The sequence below is a fragment of the Engystomops pustulosus genome, chromosome 10, assembly GCF_040894005.1.
Source record: "Engystomops pustulosus chromosome 10, aEngPut4.maternal, whole genome shotgun sequence".
NCBI lineage: Eukaryota > Metazoa > Chordata > Amphibia > Anura > Leptodactylidae > Engystomops > Engystomops pustulosus.
The window spans coordinates 98,528,849-98,548,341 of record NC_092420.1 but is presented as its reverse complement, the minus strand read 5'-3'; the positions used below and the strand labels follow the sequence as shown (position 1 = coordinate 98,548,341).

The 19,493-nt window shown below is 45.6% G+C and overlaps 1 protein-coding gene across 2 annotated transcripts in view; it reads right to left on the bottom strand.

Annotated features, from left to right (window-relative positions):
* Positions 1–300: 300 nt before the first annotated feature.
* LOC140103726 (interleukin-27 receptor subunit alpha-like) overlaps positions 301–19,493 on the bottom strand; it is a 56,555-nt gene continuing 37,362 nt past the window's right edge. For both annotated transcript variants that reach the window (XM_072126940.1, XM_072126941.1), the window contains 10 exons: positions 18,327–18,468; positions 17,541–17,623; positions 16,412–16,628; positions 16,046–16,234; positions 15,814–15,915; positions 4,569–4,724; positions 4,193–4,321; positions 2,867–2,966; positions 1,629–1,719; positions 301–1,062 (listed from right to left, as the gene is read on the bottom strand). In XM_072126940.1, coding sequence (XP_071983041.1) covers positions 493–1,062; positions 1,629–1,719; positions 2,867–2,966; positions 4,193–4,321; positions 4,569–4,724; positions 15,814–15,915; positions 16,046–16,234; positions 16,412–16,628; positions 17,541–17,623; positions 18,327–18,468 — 1,779 coding nt within the window. In that variant the 3' untranslated portion in view covers positions 301–492. The remainder of the gene's footprint in view (positions 1,063–1,628; positions 1,720–2,866; positions 2,967–4,192; positions 4,322–4,568; positions 4,725–15,813; positions 15,916–16,045; positions 16,235–16,411; positions 16,629–17,540; positions 17,624–18,326; positions 18,469–19,493) is intronic.

The window sequence follows — 19,493 nt, the reverse complement described above, 5'->3', positions numbered from 1 at the left end:
AGTGTGTCAGGTGGGATGCCGGGGCCCCCTGACACTGCGGGCCTCGTAGCAGTTGCTGCCCCTGTAGTTACACCCCTGCCAATGGACATTTACAAGATGCAACCATCCTCCATATACCTGGTTGAATACCACGAGTTCCCAGACCTCTCTGTCCTCTGGGACCCCTCGGAGCAGGAGCTTACACTAAGACCCCATTGATGATTAATTCACCGTGAGGAGCCAAGTGGTGGCCGTCTGATAACAAAGATTGCCCAGACCTTCCCTTATACCAACTTTTTTAATAAAAAAAAAAATCTTCCCAACCTTCTCCGAAACCTTTAATCATCAGCCGATCCCCTTGTCGATTACAAGCAGCCAAGTCCTGGTGCTCAGAGAGAGGAAACCATGTGCTACAATGTCCAGTGTATTCAGCAGCCAGAAGAAAAATCCATTGGGGATCCAGAGACCGCGCCGTATAATCAAAGAGGTGCAGCAGCATCTGAGAGGACGTGGCTAGAATTCCCTGCTAACTATTTGAGGAAAGTAGGACTTGGTTCCATCAGGTTCCTCAGGGAGACTTGGAGTAAAGTCCATGGTGTCCCCAGGACCATCGGCCATCACTAACCTCTCCATGAAGGTCTGACTCTCCCATAGACTGTGCAGTGTAGGGTCAGGGGTGAACTGTAGGAGAACATCTCCCAGATCTGAACCATTGGGGCTCATCCCCTTAAATAAATCTTCTGTGATATTCGATAGGAGGAGGTTGTTGCTTGGGATCTCCGGATTTCGTGATCTTATGACCATCCTTTGTAGATCCAACATGTCAGAGGGGCTGCAGTAGGAATCTCGTATTTGGGAAGTGACCTTTGCGATCTGAGGCCTGTATCCCCCCAATGTGTGTTCAGGGACCTCCATATCATTGGTTGGGATAAGAGGAGCCTCCATCATGTTGTCGGGGTCCTCAGTGGGGTCCGTGGACGTTAGTGGGGGGCTCGTCTCTTCCTTCAGCAGTTCTTCGATCTCCACACTCTCAGGGTCATCGGGCAGAAGACTTCTAAGAGGCTCCGGATCCTCCTTGTCTGACTGATAAGGTATAAAATCAGTGGATTATTTGTGTAACGAGATCTTTGTGTATTATATTAAATACTGAAGATGAAAATTTTCTAAAACCTAAAATTAAAGGGGCTCAATTATCTACTTATTCATCTGCTCATAAAGTGTCCTGACGGGACCTTCAGTGATCCACTATAATCTGTGGGAAAACTTGGTATTAAGTGTTTTTCCTACAGCACCCCCACAGGGGATACAAGGTATTACACCATGTCCAATCACATCAATGGTTTGTCTGTGTATTGCAGGACATGCCGGGTCCTCCAGCCTCTTAGGGCCCTATATAACTGCTAAGAGATAAGAATCCTGGACGATGACCCCCTCCAGAATTCACTAGTAGGATGTATAAAAATAGGTCCATTGGTAAATTGGGACAATTGCAGGATTTGGACCCATACGAACCATAACCTGAACCTAAAACGGTTATAAATCCTAAGTAGTCCCTGTGAGTTTATATTAGGGACCACTGGGTGCACCTATGTGCCATAGAGAGAGATAGTGAGAGTCTACAGTATCACTCTAACACCCCGAGCACTTACCTGCAGAGACCTCACGGCCGAGCTCCTCTCCACCCGGGGGTATTCTTCATGGAGGAATTTGGGTAACAATAGGATCAAAGTTTTCTTCACCCTTATAAGGAGAGAAATTACTTATTTTGCACAAATGAAAATTACAGACAGTCTGCCGGGTCCAAATGATCTCCCTTACCAATAACAGAGCCATAAAGAGGCCCATTACAGGAACAGAACCTGTGCGGCTACAATACAATGACATAATCAACGCTATATGGATATGCAAATTATCCTCCAATTGCACTGGAGGCGGAGACTTATGTGCCAGACTTGTGTAAAGACATGGCTCATGGGGTGATGATTTCAGAGGAGAGCGGATGCACTTGAGGATGTCTGTAGGTATATTAGCCCCGCCCCCTGTGCACTTACAGGCAGGGGTGGATAAGACTGCCCGGGCCCTGGGCTGTAGGAATATTATTGCCCCTAAGAGTCTGGAATCACTTCCTACATATGGTTCTAGAATCAGCTTCTTGAGGAAAGGAGGATGAGGCCCTTCTGCCTAATATGTGGTTTCAGGACCTTTGGAGGACCTTCAGAGGTCCTGAAATGGCTCTTGTGTATGTGTGTATTGAGGGCAGGAACCGATGTACGAGGATTTCATGGGTGAAGGTTGTTCTGATTAAAATTTGGTAGGTGGTTTTGGTGGTTATGGGCCCCCTAGAAGGCTGGGGCCTCAAGCGCCTATATTATAATTCGCTACTGCTTACAGGCTGCTATGGATACATATAACAATAGTATTTTATCTTCATTTCAGTTTCAATTCCTCATAACTGTGAGGCTATAGAGTAATATTACCTCTTTGTCTATACCTTGTATATGCACAGCCAGTCATGGATCATAGCAGAACGGAGATACTAACTAACCATCAGCAGATGTGATAACGTCAACAGGGTCGAGAATTCGGTTTTACAATTTTTCTCACCTCTGGTGGATTTTGCAGCGTTAACCCTTCTCCTCCCACGCTGTTCTCTCTACTGACGTCAATGTGAAATCCCCTCCACAAACTCTGAATATGACAGAGCAGGTGTACTGCCTCCCTCTGCTGGCCACATACTAGTAATGCAAGCATCCTGATTTATGGCCACAACTGGCTACAATTTTACCAAATCCCAGGTATAAAAATTATACACAAAACTCGACAAAGTGTGAAGAGCGATAAGCCTGTGTTATGTGGACTGATGATGTCATTAGTGCAGATTTTATACCTTTTCCGTATTTTTGATAAAGTCAGAATGACCCCAGTCAGAGCGATTACTCCAAAAGCCATCCCCAGCAGGAGGCCGGTGTAGCTGCTGACATCTTCATCTAAAAAATGAATGAAACTGTAATTGCCAAAAATCCAACACAATTGTGTCAAAGCTGATATAAGCTAAAGATACATCATCATCATCATCATCATCATCATCATCATCATCTTCAAGCTGTAATTAATAGAAGGGGTTAAATCATTTATATCAAAATATTAAGTAATATGTTAAGTAAAAGGACTCCACATTTATTACTAATGACAAATACAGAAGCATTGGGGGGATTCATTGGCCGTGCTTATACAATGTCACACCACCAGGGGGAGACAACTGAGCTTAATGATTCTGTGTGAGCTCCCTCTAGTGAGAGTTCTGCTTCCTAAATTATATTTTTAAATCAATTCATCCCAGTGATATTTGCCAGGTCAGAGACGACTCATTAACCATATCTCCACCCTCAAAAACCGGAAAGCATATTCATTAAACGTGCCAATAATAATTGTATTTAAAGGGATTGTCCTAGGTTTCAGAAACATGTCTGCTTGCATCCATATATAGTCCAATTGCAACTCAACTCAAATACAGTACAATTCCCTATAATATATAATATAATATAATAATACCAGTCTATATAGCACCATCATATTCCATAGCGCTTTACAAATACCCTACACAACCCATGGACAGAAGTGTCAGTGTTTCTGAAACAGCGTAGCCATTTTCTCTCTAATCTGGGACACCCCCTTTAAGGGCTTAAATTGGATTCAGCTCCAATTAGAGAATTTCTTGTTCTACTTTTACGACTTCACTTATTTACCGTATATAATCTCCTTCTATCGCACTGAAGTCAATGATCAGGGAGAAATTTGCAATACCAACTTTCACCACTGTGGACGGCTAATTTTTTCCCATCTACACTAATACAACAGCGCCCCCTGCTGGAATATAAAGTAACTGAGGGCTACAAAAATGTATCTTCTTCCTATCAAATATTTATAATTCAAAGCAACATCATAAAATATTGGAACATTGTAAAGAAAGTGGAAATCGGTTTCATTTTGTACAAATTCTTTCCCCTTTGATTTGCTGTGTGTGAATTCACTCTAAATTGAATTGAAATCTAATTCATTGAATAATACAAGGTGCGGGGCCAGAAGGGAGGAGATTCTCATTGTATTCCTAGAACCTTGCAGAACCTGGAGTCCGGCTCCTCCCTTCAGACCCTGCACCAGGTATAATCCAGTGACTCGGCTGTGAATGGAGTGTCCCTTTAAGTGTTCGTACCATGATGAAAGTTGGTGCAGTGATCCGCCGGCCCCTCTCCGGCCCTCGTGGACGCAGAAATACACACGGAATATCGGGCATCCGGGTTAAACTTTTTGAACAGTAATTGTCTTGTGGATCCATGGACTTCTGTGGAGAGAATGAATGTTACATTGTATCTGCTGAGGTTTGGGGAATTCCTTTGATCAATGTTTCCATTAAATGGGGTAAAACTAGACAATGTATAGAGAAAACCCCATTAGTTATTATTATTATTATATAACTTTGTGTGGATCTTATATGTTATATGTAACCAGCTCCTGGTAAAATCTCATGGACACTGCCCCCTAGTGCTCACAATGCAGAATGCACCTTGTTTCATACTTTATTTACTTACCATACGTGAAACGTGATCCATTTGGGTTTTGCCTTATATAGACTGTATATCCGGTGATGAATCCACGTCGGTCACACTGGGGAACCTCGGCCCATTCAAGTCTTGCATCCAACAAGGATGTGACTATCTTTATAGGACTGGGACCTGCTGCAGGTTCTGTAGGGGTTAAAATGATGTTACTCAGATCCCACCTGCAGGGGTTAACAGAAATTCCTGAGACATCACTGCACAGAGTGTGGTGACATTACTATTGGGTGCATAGATTTTTTTTTTTGTTTATTATAACCAGGTGTAGGAGATCGGGGAGATGGTAGAGATCGGGGCGACTCTCACATCCGGAGACAGGAAGACAATTTCTATGTCACTAAATAGAACCTCGGAACAATCTCAAATCCAGCCCTGAGATATTACTGCTAATTACACGTAAACTGTTACAACAGGTCCAAGTGAGGAGTATATGGCGGCATAGGAATCGGCATAGTGAGGAGCATATGGCGGCATAGGAATCGGCATAGTGAGGAGCATATGGCGGCATAGGAATCAGCATAGTGAGGAGTATATGGCGGCATAGGAATCAGCATAGTGAGGAGTATATGGCGGTATAGGAATCAGCATAGTGAGGAGCATATGGCGGCATAGGAATCAGCATAGTGAGGAGTATATGGCGGCATAGGAATCAGCATAGTGAGGAGTATATGGCGGCATAGGAATCAGCATAGTGAGGAGTATATGGCGGCATAGGAATCAGCATAGTGAGGAGTATATGGCGGCATAGGAATCAGCATAGTGAGGAGTATATGGCGGTATAGGAATCAGCATAGTGAGGAGTATATGGCGGCATAGGATTCAGCATAGTGAGGAGTATATGGCGGCATAGGAATCAGCATAGTGAGGAGTATATGGCGGTATAGGAATCAGCATAGTGAGGAGTATATGGCGGCATAGGAATCGGCATAGTGAGGAGTATATGGCGGCATAGGAATCAGCATAGTGAGGAGTATATGGCGGTATAGGAATCAGCATAGTGAGGAGTATATGGCGGCATAGGAATCAGCATAGTGAGGAGTATATGGCGGTATAGGAATCGGCATAGGGAGGAGTATATGGTGGCATAGGAATCGGCATAGTGAGGAGTATATGACGGCATAGGAATCGGCATAGTGAGGAGTGTATGGCGGTATAGGAATCAGCGTAGTGAGGAGTATATGGCGGTATAGGAATCAGCGTAGTGAGGAGTATATGGCGGCATAGGAATCAGCGGAGTGAGGAGTATATGGCGGCATATAAATCGGCATAGTGAGGAGTATATGGCGGCATAGGAATCAGCGGAGTGAGGAGTATATGGCGGCATATAAATCGGCATAGTGAGGAGTATATGGCGGCATAGGAATCAGCATAGTGAGGAGTATATGGCGGCATAGGAATCAGCATAGTAAGGAGTATATGGCGGCATAGGAATCGGCATAGTGAGGAGTATATGGCGGCATAGCAATCAGCATAGTAAGGAGTATATGGCGGTATAGGAATCGGCATAGTGAGGAGTATATGGCGGCATAGGAATCAGCATAGTGAGGAGTATATGGCGGTATAGGAATCGGCATAGTGAGGAGTATATGGCGGCATAGGAATCAGCATAGTGAGGAGTATATGGCGGTATAGGAATCGGCATGGTGAGGAGTATATGGCGGTATAGGAATCAGCGTAGTGAGGAGTGTATGGCGGCATAGGAATCAGCGTAGTGAGGAGTATATGGCGGTATAGGAATCGGCATAGTGAGGAGTATATGGCGGCATAGGAATCAGCATAGTGAGTGGCATATGGCGGCAGAGGAATCGGCATGGTGAGGAGTATATGGCGGCATAGGAATCAGCGTAGTGAGGAGTATATGGCGGTATAGGAATCGGCATAGTGAGGAGTACATGACGGTATAGGAATCAGCATAGAGAGTGGCATATGGCGGCAGAGGAATCGGCATAGTGAGGAGTATATGGCGGCATAGAAATCAGCATAGTGAGGAGTATATGGCGGTATAGGAATCAGCATAGTGAGGAGTATATGGCGGCATAGGAATCAGCATAGTGAGGAGTATATGGCGGTATAGGAATCGGCATAGGGAGGAGTATATGGCGACATAGGAATCAGCATAGTAAGGAGTATATGGCGGCATAGGAATCAGCATAGTGAGGAGTATATGGCGGCATAGGAATCAGCATAGTGAGGAGTATATGGCGGCATAGGAATCGGCATAGTGAGGAGTATATGGCGGTATAGGAATCAGCGTAGTGAGGAGTATATGGCGGGATAGGAATCAGCGTAGTGAGGAGTATATGGCGGCATAGGAATCGGCATAGTGAGGAGTATATGGCGGTATAGGAATCAGCGTAGTGAGGAGTATATGGCGGCATATAAATCGGCATAGTGAGGAGTATATGGCGGCATAGGAATCAGCATAGTGAGGAGTATATGGCGGCATAGGAATCAGCATAGTAAGGAGTATATGGCGGCATAGGAATCGGCATAGTGAGGAGTATATGGCGGCATAGCAATCAGCATAGTAAGGAGTATATGGCGGTATAGGAATCGGCATAGTGAGGAGTATATGGCGGCATAGGAATCAGCATAGTGAGGAGTATATGGCGGTATAGGAATCGGCATAGTGAGGAGTATATGGCGGCATAGGAATCAGCATAGTGAGGAGTATATGGCGGCATAGGAATCGGCATGGTGAGTGGCATATGGTGGCATAGGAATCGGCATGGTGAGGAGTATATGGCGGTATAGGAATCAGCGTAGTGAGGAGTATATGGCGGCATAGGAATCAGCGTAGTGAGGAGTATATGGCGGTATAGGAATCGGCATAGTGAGGAGTATATGGCGGCATAGGAATCAGCATAGTGAGTGGCATATGGCGGCAGAGGAATCGGCATGGTGAGGAGTATATGGCGGCATAGGAATCAGCGTAGTGAGGAGTATATGGCGGTATAGGAATCGGCATAGTGAGGAGTACATGACGGTATAGGAATCAGCATAGAGAGTGGCATATGGCGGCAGAGGAATCAGCATAGTGAGGAGTATATGGCGGCATAGGAATCAGCATAGTGAGGAGTATATGGCGGTATAGGAATCAGCATAGTGAGGAGTATATGGCGGCATAGGAATCAGCATAGTGAGGAGTATATGGCGGTATAGGAATCGGCATAGGGAGGAGTATATGACGGTATAGGAATCAGCATAGTGAGGAGTATATGGCGGCATAGGAATCAGCATAGTGAGGAGTATATGGCGGTATAGGAATCGGCATAGGGAGGAGTATATGGTGGCATAGGAATCGGCATAGTGAGGAGTATATGGCGGCATAGGAATCGGCATAGTGAGGAGTATATGGCGGTATAGGAATCAGCGTAGTGAGGAGTATATGGCGGCATAGGAATCAGCGGAGTGAGGAGTATATGGCGGCATATAAATCGGCATAGTGAGGAGTATATGGCGGCATAGGAATCAGCATAGTGAGGAGTATATGGCGGCATAGGAATCAGCATAGTGAGGAGTATATGGCGGCATAGGAATCAGCGTAGTGAGGAGTATATGACGGCATAGGAATCAGCGTAGTGAGGAGTATATGGCGGTATAGGAATCGGCATAGTGAGGAGTATATGGCGGCATAGGAATCAGCATAGTGAGGAGTATATGGCGGCATAGGAATCAGCATAGTGAGTGGCATATGGCGGCAGAGGAATCAGCATAGTGAGGAGTATATGGCGGCATAGGAATCAGCATAGTGAGGAGTATATGGCGGTATAGGAATCGGCATAGTGAGGAGTATATGGCGGCATAGGAATCGGCATAGTGAGGAGTATATGGCGGCATAGGAATCAGCATAGTGAGGAGTATATGGCGGCATAGGAATCGGCATGGTGAGGAGTATATGGCGGCATAGGAATCAGCATAGTGAGTGGCATATGGTGGCATAGGAATCAGCATAGTGAGTGGCATAGGAATCGGCATGGTGAGGAGTATATGGCGGCATAGGAATCAGCGTAGTGAGGAGTATATGGCGGTATAGGAATCGGCATAGTGAGGAGTATATGGCGGCATAGGAATCAGCATAGTGAGGAGTACATGACGGTATAGCAATCAGCATAGTGAGGAGTATATGGCGGTATAGGAATCGGCATAGTGAGGAGTATATGGCGGCATAGGAATCAGCATAGTGAGGAGTATATGGCGGTATAGGAATCGGCATAGGGAGGAGTATATGACGGTATAGGAATCAGCATAGTGAGGAGTATATGGCGGCATAGGAATCAGCATAGTGAGGAGTATATGGCGGTATAGGAATCGGCATAGTGAGGAGTATATGGCGGCATAGGAATCAGCATAGTGAGGAGTATATGACGGTATAGGAATCAGCATAGTGAGGAGTATATGGCGGCATAGGAATCAGCATAGTGAGGAGTATATGGCGGTATAGGAATCGGCATAGGGAGGAGTATATGACGGTATAGGAATCAGCATAGTGAGGAGTATATGGCGGCATAGGAATCAGCATAGTGAGGAGTATATGGCGGCATAGGAATCAGCATAGTGAGTGGCATATGGCGGCAGAGGAATCGGCATGGTGAGGAGTATATGGCGGCATAGGAATCAGCGTAGTGAGGAGTATATGGCGGTATAGGAATCGGCATAGTGAGGAGTATATGGCGGCATAGGAATCAGCATAGTGAGTGGCATATGGCGGCAGAGGAATCAGCATAGTGAGGAGTATATGGCGGCATAGGAATCAGCATAGTGAGGAGTATATGGCGGTATAGGAATCAGCATAGTGAGGAGTATATGGCGGCATAGGAATCGGCATAGTGAGGAGTATATGGCGGCATAGGAATCAGCATAGTGAGGAGTATATGGCGGTATAGGAATCAGCATAGTGAGTGGCATATGGCGGCATAGGAATCAGCATAGTGAGGAGAATATGGCGGTATAGGAATCGGCATAGGGAGGAGTATATGACGGTATAGGAATCAGCATAGTGAGGAGTATATGGCGGCATAGGAATCAGCATAGTGAGGAGTATATGGCGGTATAGGAATCGGCATAGTGAGGAGTATATGGCGGCATAGGAATCAGCATAGTGAGGAGTATATGGCGGTATAGGAATCGGCATAGTGAGGAGTATATGGCGGCATAGGAATCAGCATAGTGAGGAGTATATGACGGTATAGGAATCAGCATAGTGAGGAGTATATGGCGGCATAGGAATCAGCATAGTGAGGAGTATATGGCGGTATAGGAATCGGCATAGGGAGGAGTATATGACGGTATAGGAATCAGCATAGTGAGGAGTATATGGCGGCATAGGAATCAGCATAGTGAGGAGTATATGGCGGCATAGGAATCAGCATAGTGAGTGGCATATGGCGGCAGAGGAATCGGCATGGTGAGGAGTATATGGCGGCATAGGAATCAGCGTAGTGAGGAGTATATGGCGGTATAGGAATCGGCATAGTGAGGAGTATATGGCGGCATAGGAATCAGCATAGTGAGTGGCATATGGCGGCAGAGGAATCAGCATAGTGAGGAGTATATGGCGGCATAGGAATCAGCATAGTGAGGAGTATATGGCGGTATAGGAATCAGCATAGTGAGGAGTATATGGCGGCATAGGAATCGGCATAGTGAGGAGTATATGGCGGCATAGGAATCAGCATAGTGAGGAGTATATGGCGGTATAGGAATCAGCATAGTGAGTGGCATATGGCGGCATAGGAATCGGCATAGTGAGGAGTATATGGCGGCATAGGAATCGGCATAGTGAGGAGTATATGGCGGCATAGGAATCAGCATAGTGAGGAGTATATGGCGGTATAGGAATCAGCATAGTGAGTGGCATATGGCGGCATAGGAATCAGCATAGTGAGGAGAATATGGCGGTATAGGAATCGGCATAGGGAGGAGTATATGACGGTATAGGAATCAGCATAGTGAGGAGTATATGGCGGCATAGGAATCAGCATAGTGAGGAGTATATGGCGGTATAGGAATCGGCATAGTGAGGAGTATATGGCGGCATAGGAATCAGCATAGTGAGGAGTATATGGCGGTATAGGAATCGGCATAGTGAGGAGTATATGGCGGCATAGGAATCAGCATAGTGAGGAGTATATGACGGTATAGGAATCAGCATAGTGAGGAGTATATGGCGGCATAGGAATCAGCATAGTGAGGAGTATATGGCGGTATAGGAATCGGCATAGGGAGGAGTATATGACGGTATAGGAATCAGCATAGTGAGGAGTATATGGCGGCATAGGAATCAGCATAGTGAGGAGTATATGGCGGCATAGGAATCAGCATAGTGAGTGGCATATGGCGGCAGAGGAATCGGCATGGTGAGGAGTATATGGCGGCATAGGAATCAGCGTAGTGAGGAGTATATGGCGGTATAGGAATCGGCATAGTGAGGAGTATATGGCGGCATAGGAATCAGCATAGTGAGTGGCATATGGCGGCAGAGGAATCAGCATAGTGAGGAGTATATGGCGGCATAGGAATCAGCATAGTGAGGAGTATATGGCGGTATAGGAATCAGCATAGTGAGGAGTATATGGCGGCATAGGAATCGGCATAGTGAGGAGTATATGGCGGCATAGGAATCAGCATAGTGAGGAGTATATGGCGGTATAGGAATCAGCATAGTGAGTGGCATATGGCGGCATAGGAATCGGCATAGTGAGGAGTATATGGCGGCATAGGAATCAGCATAGTGAGGAGGGAGGAGTATATGACGGTATAGGAATCAGCATAGTGAGGAGTATATGGCGGCATAGGAATCAGCATAGTGAGGAGTATATGGCGGTATAGGAATCGGCATAGTGAGGAGTATATGGCGGCATAGGAATCAGCATAGTGAGGAGTATATGGCGGCATAGGAATCAGCATAGTGAGGAGTATATGGCGGTATAGGAATCGGCATAGGGAGGAGTATATGACGGTATAGGAATCAGCATAGTGAGGAGTATATGACGGTATAGGAATCAGCATAGTGAGGAGTATATGGCGGCATAGGAATCAGCATAGTGAGGAGTATATGGCGGTATAGGAATCGGCATAGTGAGGAGTATATGACGGTATAGGAATCAGCATAGTGAGGAGTATATGGCGGCATAGGAATCAGCATAGTGAGGAGTATATGGCGGTATAGGAATCGGCATAGGGAGGAGTATATGGCGGCATAGGAATCGGCATAGTGAGGAGTATATGGCGGCATAGGAATCGGCATAGTGAGGAGTATATGGCGGTATAGGAATCAGCGTAGTGAGGAGTATATGGCGGCATAGGAATCAGCGGAGTGAGGAGTATATGGCGGCATATAAATCGGCATAGTGAGGAGTATATGGCGGCATAGGAATCAGCGTAGTGAGGAGTATATGGCGGTATAGGAATCAGCATAGTGAGGAGTACATGACGGTATAGCAATCAGCATAGTGAGGAGTATATGGCGGCATAGGAATCAGCATAGTGAGGAGTATATGGCGGTATAGGAATCAGCATAGTGAGGAGTATATGGCGGTATAGGAATCAGCATAGTGAGGAGTATATGGCGGCATAGGAATCAGCGGAGTGAGGAGTATATGGCGGCATATTTATCGGCATAATGAGGAGTATATGGCGGCATAGGAATCAGCATAGTGAGGAGTACATGACGGTATAGCAATCAGCATAGTGAGGAGTATATGGCGGTATAGGAATCAGCATAGTGAGGAGTATATGGCGGCATAGCAATCAGCATAGTAAGGAGTATATGGCGGCATAGGAATCGGCATAGTGAGGAGTATATGGCGGTATAGGAATCAGCATAGTAAGGAGTATATGGCGGCATAGGAATCAGCGGTGTGAGGAGTATATGGCGGCATATAAATCGGCATAGTGAGGAGTATATGGCGGCATAGGAATCAGCATAGTGAGGAGTATATGGCGGTATAGGAATCAGCATAGTGAGGAGTATATGGCGGCATAGGAATCGGCATAGTGAGGAGTATATGGCGGTATAGGAATCAGCATAGTAAGGAGTATATGGCGGCATAGGAATCAGCATAGTGAGGAGTATATGGCGGTATAGGAATCAGCATAGTGAGGAGTATATGGCGGCATAGGAATCAGCATAGTGAGGAGTATATGACGGCATAGGAATCAGCGTAGTGAGGAGTATATGGCGGCATAGGAATCGGCATAGTGAGGAGTATATGGCGGCATAGGAATCAGCATAGTGAGGAGTATATGGCGGCATAGGAATCGGCATAGTGAGGAGTATATGGCGGTATAGGAATCGGCATAGTGAGGAGTATATGGCGGCATAGGAATCAGCATGGTGAGTGGCATATGGTGGCATAGCAATCAGCATAGTGAGGAGTATATGGCGGTATAGGAATCGGCATGGTGAGGAGTATATGGCGGTATAGGAATCAGCGTAGTGAGGAGTATATGGCGGCATAGGAATCAGCATGGTGAGTGGCATATGGTGGCATAGCAATCAGCATAGTGAGGAGTATATGGCGGTATAGGAATCGGCATGGTGAGGAGTATATGGCGGTATAGGAATCAGCGTAGTGAGGAGTATATGGCGGCATAGGAATCAGCGTAGTGAGGAGTATATGGCGGTATAGGAATCGGCATAGTGAGGAGTATATGGCGGCATAGGAATCAGCATAGTGAGGAGTATATGGCGGCATAGGAATCAGCATCGTGAGTGGCATATGGCGGCATAGGAATCAGCATAGTGAGGAGTATATGGCGGTATAGGAATCAGCATAGTGAGGAGTATATGGCGGTATAGGAATCAGCATAGTGAGGAGTATATGGCGGCATAGGAATCAGTGGAGTGAGGAGTATATGGCGGCATATAAATCGGCATAGTGAGGAGTATATGGCGGCATAGGAATCAGCATAGTGAGGAGTACATGACGGTATAGCAATCAGCATAGTGAGGAGTATATGGCGGTATAGGAATCAGCATAGTGAGGAGTATATGGCGGTATAGGAATCAGCATAGTGAGGAGTATATGGCGGTATAGGAATCAGCATAGTGAGGAGTATATGGCGGCATAGCAATCAGCATAGTAAGGAGTATATGGCGGCATAGGAATCGGCATAGTGAGGAGTATATGGCGGTATAGGAATCAGCATAGTAAGGAGTATATGGCGGCATAGGAATCAGCATAGTGAGGAGTATATGGCGGCATAGGAATCGGCATAGTGAGGAGTATATGGCGGCATAGGAATCAGCATAGTGAGGAGTATATGGCGGTATAGGAATCGGCATAGTGAGGAGTATATGGCGGCATAGGAATCAGCATAGTGAGGAGTATATGGCGGCATAGGAATCGGCATGGTGAGTGGCATATGGTGGCATAGCAATCAGCATAGTGAGGAGTATATGGCGGTATAGGAATCGGCATGGTGAGGAGTATATGGCGGTATAGGAATCAGCGTAGTGACGAGTATATGGCGGCATAGGAATCAGCGTAGTGAGGAGTATATGGCGGTATAGGAATCAGCGTAGTGAGGAGTATATGGCGGCATAGGAATCAGCATAGTGAGGAGTATATGGCGGCATAGGAATCAGCATAGTGAGTGGCATATGGCGGCAGAGGAATCGGCATGGTGAGGAGTATATGGCGGCATAGGAATCAGCGTAGTGAGGAGTATATGGCGGTATAGGAATCGGCATAGTGAGGAGTATATGGCGGCATAGGAATCAGCATAGTGAGTGGCATATGGCGGCAGAGGAATCAGCATAGTGAGGAGTATATGGCGGCATAGGAATCAGCATAGTGAGGAGTATATGGCGGTATAGGAATCAGCATAGTGAGGAGTATATGGCGGCATAGGAATCGGCATAGTGAGGAGTATATGGCGGCATAGGAATCAGCATAGTGAGGAGTATATGGCGGTATAGGAATCAGCATAGTGAGTGGCATATGGCGGCATAGGAATCGGCATAGTGAGGAGTATATGGCGGCATAGGAATCAGCATAGTGAGGAGTATATGGCGGTATAGGAATCGGCATAGTGAGGAGTATATGGCGGCATAGGAATCAGCATAGTGAGGAGTATATGGCGGCATAGGAATCGGCATGGTGAGGAGTATATGGCGGCATAGGAATCAGCATAGTGAGTGGCATATGGTGGCATAGGAATCAGCATAGTGAGTGGCATATGGTGGCATAGGAATCGGCATGGTGAGGAGTATATGGCGGCATAGGAATCAGCGTAGTGAGGAGTATATGGCGGCATAGGAATCAGCATAGTGAGTGGCATATGGCGGCAGAGGAATCGGCATGGTGAGGAGTATATGGCGGCATAGGAATCAGCATAGTGAGTGGCATATGGTGGCATAGGAATCGGCATGGTGAGGAGTATATGGCGGCATAGGAATCAGCGTAGTGAGGAGTATATGGCGGCATAGGAATCAGCATAGTGAGTGGCATATGGTGGCATAGGAATCAGCATAGTGAGGAGTATATGGCTGTATAGGAATCGGCATAGTGAGGAGTATATGGCGGCATAGGAATCGGCATGGTGAGGAGTATATGGCGGCATAGGAATCAGCGTAGTGAGGAGTATATGGCGGTATAGGAATCGGCATAGTGAGGAGTATATGGCGGCATAGGAATCGGCATGGTGAGGAGTATATGGAGGCATAGGAAACAGCGTAGTGAGGAGTATATGGCGGTATAGGAATCGGCATAGTGAGGAGTATATGGCGGCATAGGAATCAGCATAGTGAGTGGCATATGGCGGCAGAGGAATCAGCGTAGTGAGGAGTATATGGCGGCATAGGAATCGGCATAGTGAGGAGTATATGGCGGTATAGGAATCAGCATAGTGAGGAGTATATGGCGGCATAGGAATCAGCATAGTGAGGAGTATATAGCGGTATAGGAATCAGCATAGTGAGGAGTATATGGCGGCATAGGAATCAGCATAGTGAGGAGTATATGGCGGTATAGGAATCAGCATAGTGAGTGGCATATGGCGGCATAGGAATCAGCATAGTGAGGAGTATATGGCGGTATAGGAATCAGCATAGTGAGTGGCATATGGCGGCATAGGAATCGGCATAGTGAGGAGTACATGGCGGCATAGGAATCAGCATAGTGAGTGGCATATGGCGGCATAGGAATCAGCATAGTGAGGAGTATATGGCGGTATTGTGTATAGAAGCAATAATGATCCATTCTGGACTCACCGCGTTCTTGTGTGTACCCATAGACTACACTGGGGCTGCTGACACTGGCGCCGTATACCGCGTATACAGTAACGGTGACGCGCTGTCCGGGGGTGACGTTACCTGTAACACAATATGACAGCGGGGAATGAGCGGCGGCGCGGGGTGTCATGGATCATCTACAGTATATCGGGATTAGGGACCCCACAGCTGCAGGAGATTGGGGGTTATAGTCCAGTTTGGAATAGTTTACCTGTTATAGTAAAATTCCTTTGCTCCGGCGCAGTTTTGTGCCATGATACATTTCTGTGTTTTCCGTCACAGTTATCGGAAATCCATTGGATCAGGTAGGACCTAACGCGTTCTGCGGATCTGCGGGGGGGCCGCCATTGTACTGACAGCGAGGTCCGGTCTATAGACTGTGCTGTCACCTCCTCTGGTCCTAGAAGACATCAGCAACAGAAAAGATAATGGCTCCAGAGCTCCCCCTAGTGTTGGCTTTGGAGGAAATGTATTAAACTATTTGCCCTCTTTTTGCATAATACAAGTCTGGGAGTAACTTGTATTTACCCCATGATAACCCTCCTGCCCCCACGTACACGACCTGTGACATTCTCACCAGATCCCTCGTCCTCCTGGACTGGAAGATCCATTGCCGGAGAGAAGCCGTAGGGATTATAGGCAGCGATGAAAACCGTCTGTACCCCCCCTGGTATCAGAGCCACACACTGTACCCCAGCAGGGGGGCATCGCCTCACACCAGTCCGCACCCCATGGTGGTAATAATACACTTCATAGCCAGAGATATTTATACGCGGTGAATCATCAGGATACGACTATGATACAAGAAAAACAGATAAAAGAGGGTTAAAAATAGAATTACAGTCCAGTATATTAAAGGAAACCTAAAAAACACCATACAGTGGTGAAATAATACCGCCATATTATACCTAAAAAACACCATACAGTGCAGAAATAATACCGCCATATTATACCTAAATAATACCATACAGTGGTGAAATAATACCGTCTTACTATACCTAAATAATAGCGTACAGTGCAGAAATAATACCGCCATATTATACCTAAATAATACCATACAGTGCTGAAATAATACTGCCATATTATACCTAAATAATAGCGTACAGTGCTGAAATAATACTGCCATATTATACCTAAATAATAGCGTACAGTGCTGAAATAATACTGCCATATTATACCTAAATAATACCGTACAGTGCTGAAATAATACCGCCATACTATACCTAAATAATAGCGTACAGTGCTGAAATAATACAACCATACTATACCTAAATAATACTGTACTGTGCCTAAATAATACCACCATACTATACCTAAATAATACTGTACTGTGCCTAAATAATATCACCATAATGTACTTAAAACCACCATACAATGCAGAAATTATACCACCTTTCTACAACTAAATAATACCCTACCATAATGACATCATATTTTACAGAGATAAAACCCAAAAATATTATGACTATCAATAGATTCTAAGTAATAGTCAATTTGATGGCTACATAAAGCAACTCTAAATAACATCTAAATAATACAGCCATACAGTGTTTAAATGCAAAGTATGACCTACAATATACTACTTTATACTCTTGGGGCTAAATAATACCCAGTGCCCAGTGCAGCTGATTGCCCCCCAAATTCTTCAGACTATTTTTAAGGATCCTTAGAAGCACAAAACAATTAATATCTTATATGTTTATTACCGCAATGAGGATTGTAACTTCCTGGGCTCCATCTGGAAATTTCCGGCCAAGAATCCTCCACACATTAGGAATCTCTTCTGGCGCTATGAAGAAAAGGGAAAGTGTCAGGAAACTTCTTGGTGAAGTTTTGAAAAGTTTCTCAATCATTTATTTGCATGGTGTCACCCTGTGTTGTAATATCCATATGTGAACAGCAGATGGCAGCAGAGCTCACGGCCCACAACATTGCAGAACACAAATGGAAACAGGAAATGTATCTGATTATATGATTGTATATAATATAAATTATATATACCGTAATACTCTGTATATAATACATATTGGGGCAGATTTACTTACCCTGGATTCAGGTCTGGCGTGATTCACTAAGATCGTGCGTCCGAGTTCCTTCCTGTGTCCCTTCTTCCCGGTGCATGTCAGTACTGATCTTGCGACACAAATCCTTTTTTAAATTCCACGGTTTGTCGGGTTTTCCGACGCCCCGCCCCCCTATTTCTGACGCGTGCAAGTCGGCGCCGATGCGCCACAATCCGATCGCGTGCGCCAAAATCCCGGGGCAATTCGCCACAAAGCGGAACAAAGTGCAATGTTCGGACCCTTAGTAAATGAGCCCCATTATATATAATACTCTGCATATAATACTCTGTATATAATACATATCATATATAATACTCTGGAGCAAATAATGTTGAATAAACTATGAAAAAAAACTTTCAGCAGGTCACATTAGAATTGAAGCTCAGGCCCCCTATGGGGAGTCCACTGCACCCCAGCAGGAGCACCTACCTGTGAATGGTACCGGATGAGGGGCGCTCCATTTACTCCAGTAACTCTTCCCAAATTCTTCTCTGCATCGGATGCGCACAGAATCTGCTTTACGCATTTTCCTTAGAGAAACTGTATTATTTATGTTTATTTCCTTCCCAGCCTGCGTGAGAGATGCAAAAACTCCCATTATTCAGGATTTTTTCCCCCGATTTTATTAGTATTTTATCATCATTCAAGTAAAGTGTTAAAGTCGGTCTCAGTGTTTTCCCCACTAGAGGGCGATCTATGTACTCCACAGCATCGATCTGACCAAGAGATTGTACAGATCTGATCAGAATATTGTACAGATCTGATCAGGAGATTGGACAGATCTGCCGCCTAGTGGTGACAATTAGTAGTGGCACAGGGCTTTGCACAAAAACAACAGCGATTCATCAAGTTGCTCCAAATTTGGAGCAAAAAAAAGTCATTAGCCCAAGATAGATGAGATCACAAGGCACAGATGACAGTAATTGGATAGGATGACAAGTCCATGTGGCAAGTGTCACCCAATCCCCTGGGGGAGGTGTTATGGGGTGTGGTAAGGGGGTTTTAGCCTCCTGAGGGGTTTCTCCCACCTTCACATGCTCTGCCGTGGTGCTCTGTGCTCTATGATCCTCTGCATAATAGTTTGTAGTCCTGAATCTCCCTTCACTAAATGCTTCTATATAACTAATAGGGTTTCATTTGCTTACACTGACTTGTTTCCTTTCACCGTTACCACCATTTGCCACCACTAGGGGGAGCTATCGCACATGTATAAATCCATAGAAAGTGAGCTCCACCTAGTGGTGGCAGCAGGTAGCAAGAACCACATATTTTATTAAGGTAAACGCCTCTGCATCGGCTGTGCATTCAGCCCAGTGACCCTTTTATAATGCAGCACATGTATCAGGGCTTGGAAACCTGAAATCCGGTGTAGAAGCCCTGAAATAGGGACCATCCCCAGAGCCTTCTAAAGGATATGGTGGGGGTGCTGGAATGTGCCCCAGTGTCTTGTATTATCCTACCTCATGTCTATCTAACCCTGACATTTCAAGCTCCTGGTTATCAGAGAAATATCAGCATACATGTTTGTGCCCCTATGACAACACTTCCTGCACAGCGCGCAGTGTTATCGTTATATCAGTTATCTTAGCTGACTGG